Here is a 15,327-nt window from a genome sequence, read left to right as displayed (position 1 = left end):
TTAATAAATATTTTATGAATTTACATTTGGTTTAATTATTTAAACTATCACTTTGATCTTTCATTCGTCAGTTCTTTTAAATAGTTGAAGTGAATTAAAATATTTATATCTTACAGTATTATTCATTTAAAGATGAAACATTTTGATAAAATGATAGATTCAGGAGCCACAAATCACTAACATCGTCTTTAATTAATTTTCCCAAAAACTTTTAAGTGAACTGTAACAACGGTCTTGGTTTTGCTTGTGGTTATGCTGTGATTACCCAGGAGCAGGAGTCAGAAACAGTTCCAGGAAGCTACTTTCTGCAAAGGGGAGGGAGACAAACAGCATAACATATAAATGTTTTCAACACAATCATGTTAACAAGTAAGGAAAATGATTAAGTTATATAGAAACTAGGCTCTTGAAGTTTTGGTGGGTGGCTCTTAAAAGAGCCGTTGTGCGTCAGTCCTGTGGAGGACATGACTACTCAGTTGGCTGCCATGGAACTGCTCCCTCCTCACAGAAGTAGGCCATGAATGCCTCTCTGGCATCAGTTGCCTCTCTTGCTTCATGGTTTGCTCCCATGCGCCCCACATCTGGAAGGGGATCTTCCTTTGTTCCAGCTCCACTCAGTGCAGGTACATGCCCATTTGCCCTTATGAAATTGTGAAGAACACAAGTGGCCTTCACACATTTCTCCACAACCTCTGGGTAGATCTCCAGCTGACGGCAAACATCCTCCACCGGCCAGACCAAATCCCGAACGCATCTTCCACCACCAGACGAGCCCGTGACAGACGATAATTGAAGATGCGCTGCTCTTTGGTGAGGCCGCCGCGTCCAGGAAAGGGCCGCATCAAATTTCGCCGTAGTGGGAACGCCTCATCTGCCACAATCACATGGGGCTGGGGTCCTCTGTGGTCAGCTCTGGGGAGGTGCTGGTCAGGTGGAAAATTCAGCGTGCCCTCACGCAGAGCCTGGCCAAACGCGGAATTGGCCAAGATCCCACCATCACTTCTTCTCCCATAACCCCCAACATCTATCACCCGGAACCTGTAATGGGCATCAACAAGGGCTAAAAGGACCAATGAGTATTCTCCCTTGTAATTAAAAAAGAGAGAACCTGAGTTGGGAGGTGCTTTTAGCTTTACATGTTTGCCATCCAGAGCACCACAGCAGAGAGGGAAGTTCCACCGCCTCCAAAAATCCACAGCAATGGACCTCCACTCATCTTCTCCAGGCACAGCCATAAACTCTCCCACAAGGCAGTCCCAGATGGCTGTAACAACATCTGGGACAATGATGGAGACAGTGGAAATACCCACCCGGAAGCTGCTGGCAATTGACCTGTATGAGTCACCAGTTGCAAGAAACCTGAAATAAATAAACAGAAAAAAAACACATGATCTATCTCATTTATTTTAAGAAAATGCAGATAATTACACACACACGTACAGTATATATATATAGACATATATATATATATATATATATATATATATATAGAGAGAGAGAGAGAGAGAGAGAGAGAGCAATATCTATATATCTATATATATAGATATTGCTCTCTCTCTCTCTCTCTCTATATATATATATATATATATATATATATATGAGCTACAAATTCATCAAAGTGTTTAAAAAATACCTTCAGCATGTTATACTTTAAAATAAGCCCTCCTTAATTGTTACCACAGCAATGAAATAATAATTTTTTTTCAGCACCGATACGAGCCTTCTTTCTCACTAACCTGAGACAGATAGACAGGCGCTCTTCAGCTGAAATTGACCGTCTGTAGTTTGTGTCCTGGTAGGTGATGCGGGCACCAATGCGGGACAGCAGCTCATCAAATTGGGCTGGGGTGAGACAATGGTAGCGCTGGAAGCGACCCTCGTCGGCTCGGAGTTCCTGGAGTAGATGGTGAAACTCTCCACAAACTGAACGCCTCTGAATTGTTTCGTGAATCCAGATATGACAACGACGCGCCCGAAAACGGCGTTCTCTAGCTTTATTTATTAAAATAAGCCAGGCGACTCTCTCAATTTCATCCGCCATTGTTCCAGGCAAAGAAAGGATAGTGAAGCTCTGCCCAACGCGCGTCAGACCCACTTTTGGACCGCGCAGCGAGAGCAGCAAAGCTGCTTCAGACGCGCGTCAGAATTCACTGGTACAAGCAGCAAAAATGAAGCAGCAGACGCGATTTTGCTGCTTTTGCTGCCCCCGGTGTGAACGCAGCATAAGCGAGAGCTATCCTTTGTCTCCAGTTGGGGTAACTTTCATGGATGTAGCTCATTCACAGCCTTAATGGGAAGGAGAAACAAAGGTTTGTAAATCCTGCTGGTCTCATTAAATAACATGCAGCTCAATGGTAGAGCAGAACTCTCAAAAGCAAAACTTTCCCTGCGAACAAACGAGCGGTGAGCCAAAACCGTAAAAGGTATTAAAAAAATTATTTCACCGGGAGCGTCGGCAATCTTTGGACTACAACTGGTGTAACTTCCATATTTCTACAATATTTGGTCTAGGTGTGGTGACGATGTAAAAAAGTGTATAATTGTCAAAATCTTGATTTTGGGGTTCGGACAGATTTGTTACCCTCGAACAAACCTTTTTCCTAGCTAAACAATAAAAGATATCGACACACTTCCTTCAATGTGAGTGCTAGGAAGGTCAGAGGAACAACTTCCACAAGGCTCATGTTGCTACGTCCAACGGTTCCTGAATGGGAGCGATACGAAAAAGTCTGTTTTTTTGAATTATCAGTTCGGATTTTCAGAGAGCTCTCATTGGATTTCTATGGGGGAAGTGTGGACTTCTTCGTGGTCTGGGCAAAACTGTCAGAAAACCGTAAATGCCACACAAATGAGGGTTACATTTCCTGAATCCTGACAAAAATCTCTACGTTTTGATGTATAATATTATTATTATATTATATTATACTAGTATTATTTCAATTGAGTGAAAAATGAGGGACTGAGAAAAATTTGTTTGGAAAAACCAGAACAGCTCAAAAGCTAGAGCGCGCACTCTAGCAGTTGAAGAATTCCGTCCATAGACTTCCATTATAAATCTGAAAATCTTAAAATTTTCTTTTAAAGTTTGAAGCTTCACTGAAGAAAAACTGTAAAAGTTAGCAAAAAGCTGAGTTAAACAGTAATAGCAGAAAGACACAGAAACATTTTAAAAGTTGAATGGTGTTTCTAGCTGAAAGTATGCTGAAGTAGTTAAAGGTTGAAGATGATAAAGTTTTAGCTGAATTTTTCGGAAATCTAAGAATTCTACATGCATTTCAATGGGACAAAAAAAACACAGAAAAAGCAGAATATCTCGAAAACTACAAAAAAGATCTTTACCAAAAGACACAGCACAATTCTCCTGAACAAGCTGAACGTTTTGATACCAAAATTGTTGAAATCGGTTGAAAACTGTGGGACTAGTTAGAGTCAGAAAAATTTTAAGTGAACAACAATAAGTGGGAATGCATAAGCATGTTTGGAATATCCGATAAACTGAAAGTATTACTGAAATTAAAGTGTTTTCTGTCAGAAGCATTTCCACTGCTGATTAATTTGAAGCATCAATAAACATCAATGAATTTAAAGAAAATGAGAGAAATGCAAAAAGTTTGTGCAATGGGGCAGTGCTATATCACTCGCATCTTTTCTAGTGAAGAGAAACCCTTTTGATCCTGAGTTTTATTTTAGTAGCGTAATTTGCATTTGAATAGGTGCACTAAATGACATAATGCAAAAAAACAACAACAAACGAACAACAAAATGAGCCCAGTCTTTAAATAAATCCTAGATACATTTCTGTAATTATTGCAGGTACATCGTTAGATATTTTGATAGACCTTTATGTCCATATCTCCTTTCCCTTCATGAGACACTATCTACATGTTATTTATGAGTGGAATAAAAAAGCCTTCTTTGTTCATAAACATAAATGTTTGGTTTATGAAATGAGTCTTCTTCAGGCCAACACACGGTAAGTAAATGCTTATTTCGTCTTTCTAGACTTTTCTCTCCACAGGTATTTGCTCATTTCAATGTACTTGACATGTCCTTAGATGAGTATATGACTTGACTTGTTCCCCACAGCATTGAATTTTGTTTAAACACCCTCTGTTACAGTCCAACATCCACACAACACAAGCTTGAAATGAAGAAAAATGGCTAGGGCCTCCCTTATATAGGGCTTATGGTAGGGTGACCAAACGTCCGTATTTCCTGGGACATATGCGTATTTCACGTCCTGTCCCGGGCGTCCCGGTTTTTTTTTAGAAAGTGAGGAAATGTCCTGATTTCACTGCGCACAACGCTCCGTGTGAAGTAATCCCTGAGCCGTGTCAGTGCAGGCAGCCCTGTTCTTAATCAGAGGCTCTGTTCGAAAACCTAGGACGCATCCTCCAAGGACGCGGTCTACCTAGACTGGATCCTTCGAAGTCCTTGAAAATAAGGAGACCGGAAGAGTTTTGGCTGTAAATTCGAATAGGTCCACCCTTCGGCGGGTTTTACCGCTGTATGCTCTGTTGCTTAGCAACCGTGAAGGTTGACACACAAAGCAGGAAAAGAATGAATACCGAGGTTTTCAAAACTGTTTGTTTATTTATTTATTTAAAAAAAAGTTAAAGTGAACAAACACTACACTCACAAGAATCCAGAGTGGAATAAAGGTTTCAACCACCGTGAGCAGGAACAAATCCAATCAAATGTAATGATAGAAACCTTAGTCAGTTAAATAACCTGCTGCTGTCATTCTGCACATCTCTGATGTTGCTGCTATTTTCAAATATCCATTACTGTAAAAATGTCCATAGCAGCATATTATTAATTATCCGGTTTTATATTGTTAAAACACTTTACAGAATTGCATTTTTTATATTTTAACTCTTCCCTATTATGTTATTTTTATAAATTTTTCTAAGGTCCACATTTGTGTGACCATGTTCAATAATCTTTCTGCTGCTGTAAATCTGCCCATTGTGGGACAAAAAAGGGATTTTCTATTCTATTCTCTAAAAGGGTTAGAAATATATAAGTAAATCTAAACAATGTATCTACAAAATATATCTGCAAAATCTCTAATATTCAACAACAAAAAATACTTAGTTAAGCATATTGTGCAAAACAACAATAAAAAAATTAAACTCCTATCAGATTTATAGTTCCCACTCTGCAGATATATCAGAATCTGTCCTTAAATTACAGCCAAACCCATTTACACAGTAACAGATAAAAACCTTCAGATAAACCAAACATTACCGCCACATATCTGACTCAATAACCATTAAAACAATTTCATTTTCATTCATTTCAGACGGAACTATTCACAGAACTTCCAATTTCCACCACTGTTGTGCGCCAAGTAAGATTTCCTCTGATCGCGGAGCTAATCCCGATGGTGAGAAATTTGTTCTTTCAATCAACCCCCCCCCCCCCCCCCCCCCCACACACACACACACACACACACACACCCGCTCCAAGGTGTCCTGGTTTTCCCAAATGAAAATATGGTCACCCTAGCTTATGGCTCCTCCCCAATACGCATGCGAAATGGAAATAAGCTTAGACACCACACATTAGGGTTAGGAAATAAATTCAGGGTTAGGTTTAAATAATATCCACACATTAGGGTTAGGGAAGACACACAGGATAGGGTTTAAAGACACACTGGATAGGTTTTAAAATTAAATAAAATGAAATAAAATAAGGTAGGATTCAAGAGGACCCTGTCCGGTGGGCTTCTGGCTGGTTAGGTTTATGAAAAGGGGCTGGTTGCTCAATAGGGACAACCAGCAGTGCACTGGCACACATGTCGAACAGAACCCCCCATCATTATCCAGAAAAAAATAATAAAAAGAATTTAGTTAGGCTTGTGTTGTGAACCATCATTCTTGTCCTTACAATCTGCTAATTAGTGATCTTGTTTCTCCCAATTTAGGGCTGCTGTCTTCGTGTGTATCAAACCGGCTATATTTCGAGTGGAATGAGTCTTCTTCAGGCCAACACACGGTAAGTAAATGCTTATTTAGTCTTTCTTGACTTTTCTCTCCACAGGTATTTGCTCCTTTCATTGTGTTTGACATGTCCTTAGATGAGCATATGACTTGACTTGTTCCCCACAGCATTGAATTTTGTTTAAGCACCCTCTGTTACAGTCCAATATCCACATAGCACAAGCTTGAAATGATAGAAAAATGGCTAGGGCCTCCGTTATATAGGGCTTATGGCTCCTCCTCCTCTACGCATGCGAAATAGAAATAAGCTTATACACCACACATTAGGGTTAGGAAATAAATTCAGGGTTAGGTTTAAATAATATCCACACATTAGGGTTTAGGGAAGACACACAGGATAGGGTTTAAAGACACACTGGATAAGTTTTAAAATTAAATAAAATGAAATAAGGTAGGATTCAAGAGGACCCTGTCCGGTGGGCTTCTGGCTGGTTAGGTTTATGAAAAGGTACTGGTTGCCCAATAGGGACAACCAGCAGTGCACTGACACCACATGTCGAACAGAACCCCCCATCATTATCCAGAAAAAAATAAAAGAATTTGATTTGGCTTGTGTTGTGAACCACCATTCTTGTCCTTACAATCTGCTAATTAGTGTTCTTATTTCTCCCAATTTAGGGCTGCTGTCTTCATGTGTATCAAACCGGCTATATTTCGAGTGGAATGAGTCTTCTTCAGGCCAACACACGGTAAGTAAATGCTTATTTCGTCTTTCTTGACTTTTCTCTCCACAGGTATTTGCTCCTTTCATTGTGTTTGACATGTCCTTAGATGAGCATATGACTTGACTTGTTCCCCACAGCATTGAATTTTGTTTAAGCACCCTCTGTTACAGTCCAACATCCACACAGCACAAGCTTGAAATGATAGAAAAATGGCTAGGGCCTCCCTTATATAGGGCTTATGGCTCCTCCTCCTCTACGCATGCGAAAAAGAAATAAGCTTATACACCACACATTAGGGTTAGGAAATAAATTCAGGGTTAGGTTTAAATAATATCCACACATTAGGGTTTAGGGAAGACACACAGGATAGGGTTTAAAGACACACTGGATAGGTTTTAAAATTAAATAAAATGAAATAAAATAAGGTAGGATTCAAGAGGACCCTGTCTGGTGGGCTTCTGGCTGGTTAGGTTTATGAAAAGGGGCTGGTTGACCCATAGGGACAACCAGCAGTGCACTGGCACCACATGTCGAACAGAACCCCCCATCATTATCCAGAAAAAAATAATAAAAGAATTTAGTTAGGCTTGTGTTGTGAACCATCATTCTTGTCCTTACAATCTGCTAATTAGTGTTCTTGTTTCTCCCAATTTAGGGCTGCTGTCTTCGTGTGTATTAAACCGACTATATTTCGACTGGAATGAGTCTTCTTCAGGCCAACACACGGTAAGTAAATGCTAATTTAGTCTTTCTTGACTTTTCTCTCCACAGGTATTTGCTCCTTTCATTGTGTTTGACATGTCCTTAGATGAGCATATGACTTGACTTGTTCCCCACAGCATTGAATTTTGTTTAAGCACCCTCTGTTACAGTCCAACATCCACACAGCACAAGCTTGAAATGATAGAAAAATGGCTAGGGCCTCCCTTATATAGGGCTTATGGCTCCTCCTCCTCTACGCATGCGAAAAAGAAATAAGCTTATACACCACACATTAGGGTTAGGAAATAAATTCAGGGTTAGGTTTAAATAATATCCACACATTAGGGTTTAGGGAAGACACACAGGATAGGGTTTAAAGACACACTGGATAGGTTTTAAAATTAAATAAAATGAAATAAAATAAGGTAGGATTCAAGAGGACCCTGTCTGGTGGGCTTCTGGCTGATTAGGTTTATGAAAAGGGGCTGGTTGACCCATAGGGACAACCAGCAGTGCACTGGCACCACATGTCGAACAGAACCCCCCATCATTATCCAGAAAAAAATAATAAAAGAATTTAGTTAGGCTTGTGTTGTGAACCATCATTCTTGTCCTTACAATCTGCTAATTAGTGTTCTTGTTTCTCCCAATTTAGGGCTGCTGTCTTCGTGTGTATTAAACCGACTATATTTCGACTGGAATGAGTCTTCTTCAGGCCAACACACGGTAAGTAAATGCTAATTTAGTCTTTCTTGACTTTTCTCTCCACAGGTATTTGCTCCTTTCATTGTGTTTGACATGTCCTTAGATGAGCATATGACTTGACTTGTTTCCCACAGCATTGAATTTTGTTTAAGCACCCTCTGTTACAGTCCAACATCCACACAGCACAAGCTTGAAATGATAGAAAAATGGCTAGGGCCTCCCTTATATAGGGCTTATGGCTCCTCCTCCTCTACGCATGCGAAATAGAAATAAGCTTATACACCACACATTAGGGTTAGGAAATAAATTCAGGGTTAGGTTTAAATAATATCCACACATTAGGGTTTAGGGAAGACACACAGGATAGGGTTTAAAGACACACTGGATAAGTTTTAAAATTAAATAAAATGAAATAAGGTAGGATTCAAGAGGACCCTGTCCGGTGGGCTTCTGGCTGGTTAGGTTTATGAAAAGGTACTGGTTGCCCAATAGGGACAACCAGCAGTGCACTGACACCACATGTCGAACAGAACCCCCCATCATTATCCAGAAAAAAATAAAAGAATTTGATTTGGCTTGTGTTGTGAACCACCATTCTTGTCCTTACAATCTGCTAATTAGTGTTCTTATTTCTCCCAATTTAGGGCTGCTGTCTTCGTGTGTATCAAACCGGCTATATTTCGAGTGGAATGAGTCTTCTTCAGGCCAACACACGGTAAGTAAATGCTTATTTCGTCTTTCTTGACTTTTCTCTCCACAGGTATTTGCTCCTTTCATTGTGTTTGACATGTCCTTAGATGAGCATATGACTTGACTTGTTCCCCACAGCATTGAATTTTGTTTAAGCACCCTCTGTTACAGTCCAACATCCACACAGCACAAGCTTGAAATGATAGAAAAATGGCTAGGGCCTCCCTTATATAGGGCTTATGGCTCCTCCTCCTCTACGCATGCGAAAAAGAAATAAGCTTATACACCACACATTAGGGTTAGGAAATAAATTCAGGGTTAGGTTTAAATAATATCCACACATTAGGGTTTAGGGAAGACACACAGGATAGGGTTTAAAGACACACTGGATAGGTTTTAAAATTAAATAAAATGAAATAAAATAAGGTAGGATTCAAGAGGACCCTGTCTGGTGGGCTTCTGGCTGGTTAGGTTTATGAAAAGGGGCTGGTTGACCCATAGGGACAACCAGCAGTGCACTGGCACCACATGTCGAACAGAACCCCCCATCATTATCCAGAAAAAAATAATAAAAGAATTTAGTTAGGCTTGTGTTGTGAACCATCATTCTTGTCCTTACAATCTGCTAATTAGTGTTCTTGTTTCTCCCAATTTAGGGCTGCTGTCTTCGTGTGTATTAAACCGACTATATTTCGACTGGAATGAGTCTTCTTCAGGCCAACACACGGTAAGTAAATGCTAATTTAGTCTTTCTTGACTTTTCTCTCCACAGGTATTTGCTCCTTTCATTGTGTTTGACATGTCCTTAGATGAGCATATGACTTGACTTGTTCCCCACAGCATTGAATTTTGTTTAAGCACCCTCTGTTACAGTCCAACATCCACACAGCACAAGCTTGAAATGATAGAAAAATGGCTAGGGCCTCCCTTATATAGGGCTTATGGCTCCTCCTCCTCTACGCATGCGAAAAAGAAATAAGCTTATACACCACACATTAGGGTTAGGAAATAAATTCAGGGTTAGGTTTAAATAATATCCACACATTAGGGTTTAGGGAAGACACACAGGATAGGGTTTAAAGACACACTGGATAGGTTTTAAAATTAAATAAAATGAAATAAAATAAGGTAGGATTCAAGAGGACCCTGTCTGGTGGGCTTCTGGCTGATTAGGTTTATGAAAAGGGGCTGGTTGACCCATAGGGACAACCAGCAGTGCACTGGCACCACATGTCGAACAGAACCCCCCATCATTATCCAGAAAAAAATAATAAAAGAATTTAGTTAGGCTTGTGTTGTGAACCATCATTCTTGTCCTTACAATCTGCTAATTAGTGTTCTTGTTTCTCCCAATTTAGGGCTGCTGTCTTCGTGTGTATTAAACCGACTATATTTCGACTGGAATGAGTCTTCTTCAGGCCAACACACGGTAAGTAAATGCTAATTTAGTCTTTCTTGACTTTTCTCTCCACAGGTATTTGCTCCTTTCATTGTGTTTGACATGTCCTTAGATGAGCATATGACTTGACTTGTTCCCCACAGCATTGAATTTTGTTTAAGCACCCTCTGTTACAGTCCAACATCCACACAGCACAAGCTTGAAATGATAGAAAAATGGCTAGGGCCTCCCTTATATAGGGCTTATGGCTCCTCCCCAATACGCATGCGAAATGGAAATAAGCTTAGACACCACACATTAGGGTTAGGAAATAAATTCAGGGTTAGGTTTAAATAATATCCACACATTAGGGTTAGGGAAGACACACAGGATAGGGTTTAAAGACACACTGGATAGGTTTTAAAATAAAATAAAATAAGGTAGGATTCAAGAGGACCCTGTCCGGTGGGCTTCTGGCTGGTTAGGTTTATGAAAAGGTACTGGTTGCTCAATAGGGACAACCAGCAGTGCACTGACACCACATGTCGAACAGAACCCCCCATCATTATCCAGAAAAAAATAAAAGAATTTGATTTGGCTTGTGTTGTGAACCACCATTCTTGTCCTTACAATCTGCTAATTAGTGTTCTTATTTCTCCCAATTTAGGGCTGCTGTCTTCGTGTGTATCAAACCGGCTATATTTCGAGTGGAATGAGTCTTCTTCAGGCCAACACACGGTAAGTAAATGCTTATTTCGTCTTTCTTGACTTTTCTCTCCACAGGTATTTGCTCCTTTCATTGTGTTTGACATGTCCTTAGATGAGCATATGACTTGACTTGTTCCCCACAGCATTGAATTTTGTTTAAGCACCCTCTGTTACAGTCCAACATCCACACAGCACAAGCTTGAAATGATAGAAAAATGGCTAGGGCCTCCGTTATATAGGGCTTATGGCTCCTCCCCAATACGCATGCGAAATGGAAATAAGCTTAGACACCACACATTAGGGTTAGGAAATAAATTCAGGGTTAGGTTTAAATAATATCCACACATTAGGGTTAGGGAAGACTGCAAATACATCCAGGAGGAGCATGCAGTCGTCTGGTATTGCCTCTGTAAAATGCCCTGAGATGAAATGTGTTGTGATTTGGTATTTATAAATAACCTAAAATGAAATTGAATTGAACTGACTGTGTGACTTGCGATATACAGTACTGTTTAGATAGATGCTTCCCCAACAATAAAACCTGGATATCAGCAGTGAACTGATGGAACTGGTAAACAAGAAAAATGGGCCTTCCGGAATGGAGATGGGGAACTCCTGAGGAGGGTGCAGATGCAACTGAAGATCCAGATAAGAGAGACAAGGGATGCATAAATGAGGAGGCTGGAAAGCAATCTCCAAGAGAACAGTATCAGAGATATGTTATCAGGGATGAAGGAGATCTCAGGCTTAAGTCAGAAGGATCATCAGTTCACAAACAAGCTCAGCCCCCTTCTCTGCTGACCACAGTCAAACGAACATCCCATCCCTCCTTTGGCCCAAAGCTTCCCCCTCACATCTAAATCTTTTATCTTCTACTCCTGCTATAGGTTATCCTTCTTCTGTCCATTTGCTCTCAACCAAATCAGTAAATGGTGCTGCTGCCTCAACCTTCAAACTATCTGTCTTGTGGAGTCAAGTGAAGACGCAAATGGAGAGCAAATGGAGTTTGTCCAGGCATCAACAATTGCCTGGACAAACAGACCACAGTTTGTGAGACTGAGGGGTCAGCTGTCCAATCAGGTAGTCAGCAGTGTAGGAGCAGCACAAGGGATGGTACTCTCACCATTATTATTTCCTCTGTACAGCTGTCTGTACAGACATCCAATGCAAGACAGAGTTCTCTCATCTGCAGAAACACTCAAATGACTGCAGTTGTTGGGTGCATCAGGGAGCAAGCTGGATGCTATTAACACAATGGGAGAAGAAGTGGACGTGGTAGAGGAGTATAAATACCTTTGTGTTCACCTGGACAATAGACTGGACAATAGACTTCTTGATAACTTTAAAGTTATCTAGAAGGGACAGAGCAGACGATACTTCCTAAGGAAGCTTCGGCCCTTCAGAGTATCTTCGATAAGTATGTTGTGGAGTTTTATCTCTTCCCTCATCAAGTTCTGGGATAACAGCATCACAGCAAATGACTTAAAGAAGCTCAACAAGCTAAGAAAGAAGGTCCGTTCTTTTTCAGAAACTTCTCTAGAGCCTCTGGAGATGTTTTCATGAAAGAGAATTCTTCATAAAATTAAGAACATTATAGATAACAGTGAGCATTCTCTTTAGAAAAAACAAAATGACAGTGTCTTCTGTCATGATCTGGCCTGTTTGCTCTCCCTTAATTAGTAATTCCTTTCACCTGCCCTCTTCCCTCCCTGCCTCATTATAATTAATTCCTCTCACCTGTTTCCTCTGGTTTATATTCAGTTCAGCCTGAGCATTCAGTGCCAGATCATTGCTTGTCTTTCTGTCAGTTTTTATTTGGTTCATGTCCTGGATCCTGGCAGCCAGTGGAAAGAGGGTTTTAGTGTTTGTCTCGTCTCCTGATCGTCCACTGTTCCTCCCCTGCGGAGTCCTCTGGGTTTTTGGCTCATTATGGGGGGGGGGTTCAGTTTTTATCTAAGTAAGCCTGGCTCCTGGGTGGAGACCAGTTTAAAGTCTGCTTCAAGTTCTGGTTCCACGTCCTGTCTCGGCTACCCTCTTCCACTGAGCCTGCCTGTCTGCACCTGATCCTGTCTGCTCCTGTGCGTGACCACCTGGTCATGCTTCTGGTCCCAGTCAGACTCCGAACCCTCCTGGAAGCCTGTGGTTGCATGGAAGTCTGGATCCTGCCACCTCTGTCTGTTCCTGTCTGTTCTGGATCCCTGACCAGGATCAGCTTCCACCATCACCTCTGGGACTGCAGCACTGGGACACCTGTAGTCTGGACTGTTAAACCAGGTAAGTGACCAACACAGTTAATCTTCTATTGGTTGATCGTGGTCACTTACCTGTGTTTCCTCCCTAGAGTGTCTGAGATTGGGCGGTGCCCCGCCCCCCCTGCCTGCAGTGTCCTCGAGCCACAGCTCCGCTTTTGTTTTGTTTTTATTTTAATAAACCTTTTGAACTTTCCTACTGACTGTCTCTCCTGAATACTGGGTCCATCTGTCCTCGGTTCATGACAGTCTTCAGTCAAAAAGATATAAATACCCATCTGTTGTGGTCATAGGGTTTATTTATTTTTACCTACTTTTTCACATACTATTCTGTTTAAAACATGATCTCTTTGTCTATGTTAACTTTTTGGATTTGGATTGTTTCTTCCAAATTCTGGTCTTTCAGATGGAAGAGCACATTATGCGCCTTTGCGAGGAACTAGAAAGAGAGAGGGAGGAGAGGAACTACTTCCAGCTGGAACGAGACATGGTCCAGTCCTGTCTAGATGTTACCAATAAAAAATTGGAGAAGGTTAAGGCAGAACTTAAAACCATGAACAAGGCCATAGAGGATGATGAGGCAAGTCACCAAGTAGAGATAAAGGTAAGTTAACACTCTTCTCCAGCTAAACAGTCACAATTAATGCTGGTTTAAATTTATTTAGTGGATTTAGAAGACACAAATGTACAGTACTGTCTGAAAGGAAAAAAGTTTAGAAGCCAATATTTGTTGGTTATTATATTCCAAGTGCTTTACCAGAGCTTACCATACAGAAATATAATCAGTTAATTAGGAATTACTGCAGCAGATGACCAAACCTAATACAGAATATTGTCAAGAGGCTGAGGCTCACTGGCAGTCTTAGAAACCTGCAAAGAGTCCTGAACTATACCTGAATGAAAACCTTTTGGATTAATTAGACCAACTGAGAGCTGGAACCTTTTCTCCAGCGTCAGTCTATGACAGCACAGATATGCATGTGGAAAAGTGGGCAAAAATTCCCATAACCAACCAAATTTTTTGTACAGCCTTCCAAGAAGAGTTCAAACTGTTATAGTTACAGAGGGTGGAAAGACATTATATTGCCTGTTGGACTTTACAGCTTATGTTGATGGTAAGGTATCAATATTTATAGGGCATGACCTTCAAAGATTTAAAATAATGAGTGCTGAATAGGACATACAGTTGCTTTTTCAAGTGCAATAAGTGGCTGTGTTCCTGTTGATCTACTAAGATTACTGGTGTAAATGCTAAGATGTGCAAACTGGTTTGGTTTCCCACCATTAAAGTTAGCAGATTGTGTGTGATACTGGCAGTTTGAGAGATGTGGTAAAGAAAGATCAGAATAAGACATATTTCAATAATCCCAGAGGGAAATTACTGTTGTTACACGCTCAAGATATACAAACATTTATATATATATACCGTATTTTCACGACTATAAGGCGCACTAAAACGTCTTTTTTTTCCCTCAAAATGTGCGGTGCGCCCTTTGGTGCGGTGCGCCTTATGTGTGTTGTAACTGCAACTTTTGAGACCACCTCATTGAGGAGATGATGAAAGAGTGGCTGAATGTAAGGAGACCAGGTGTTTTTTTTCCACTCATCACCATCGCTGTTAATATGTGACTCCATGCGTGCCCATCTCACAGCTGATGTGAAAAACATGGGGAAACAAATTAACGCTGTGCTCGCTGTTCAACCGCTCGACATCGGTGTGAACCGGACCCAGCAGGTGCAGCAGAAGCAGCGAGTTTACATGCAAAGTCAATGGTTGACACGCGTATAGGCACAGCAAAAGGTCCCGCAGTGCGTTTTGAGCAGCAGGCGCTGCGTCTGGAGCGTTTAAGCATCTGACGCACCGCCAACGCGCTGCTGCAGCTCGAGATGGAAAAATTGAAGTTTTGCTGCTGGACGCGCCGCATCAACCAATCAGAGAAGCTGATCTGGGAGCTGACAGCGAGACAGACACAGCGCTCTGATGACATATGATATTAACGCAAATGAAAAGGGCTGGATGGATGAGGAGATGATGAAAGCGTGGCTGAGGAAGGTGTAGGCTATGTGAGGAGAACAGGTGTTTTTTTCCACGCATCACCATCGCAGTTAATCTGTGACTCCATGCGTGCCCATCTCACAGCTTAAGAGAAAAACATGGTGAATCAAATGGATACCGTGCTCGCCGTTATCCCGGGAGGTCTGACAAAGGAACTTCAACCGCTCGA

At 41.1% G+C, this 15,327-nt stretch overlaps 1 protein-coding gene and 1 long non-coding RNA gene across 2 annotated transcripts; one reads left to right on the top strand and one right to left on the bottom strand.

The window, feature by feature from the left end:
* Window positions 1–563: 563 nt before the first annotated feature.
* Window positions 564–2,043, bottom strand: LOC119798981. Its single transcript, XM_038308657.1, has 2 exons — window positions 1,737–2,043; window positions 564–1,359 (listed from the first exon to the last, which is right to left on the bottom strand). Exons 1-2 carry the CDS (start codon window positions 2,039–2,041, stop codon window positions 672–674), a joined length of 993 nt encoding a protein of 330 aa, XP_038164585.1. The 5' UTR covers window positions 2,042–2,043; the 3' UTR covers window positions 564–671.
* A 1,903-nt stretch (window positions 2,044–3,946) lies between these two features.
* LOC119798983 lies at window positions 3,947–13,699 on the top strand. The gene is made up of 10 exons (XR_005282797.1): window positions 3,947–3,973; window positions 5,930–6,000; window positions 6,624–6,694; window positions 7,326–7,396; window positions 8,028–8,098; window positions 8,722–8,792; window positions 9,424–9,494; window positions 10,126–10,196; window positions 10,813–10,883; window positions 13,509–13,699. It is a non-coding gene; the product is annotated as an uncharacterized LOC119798983 (long non-coding RNA).
* The last annotated feature ends 1,628 nt before the right edge of the window (window positions 13,700–15,327 follow it).

The sequence above is a fragment of the Cyprinodon tularosa genome, unplaced genomic scaffold, assembly GCF_016077235.1.
Source record: "Cyprinodon tularosa strain WSP-4 unplaced genomic scaffold, ASM1607723v1 ctg642, whole genome shotgun sequence".
Lineage (NCBI taxonomy): Eukaryota > Metazoa > Chordata > Actinopteri > Cyprinodontiformes > Cyprinodontidae > Cyprinodon > Cyprinodon tularosa.
This window is presented reverse-complemented; position numbering and strand designations above follow the sequence as displayed.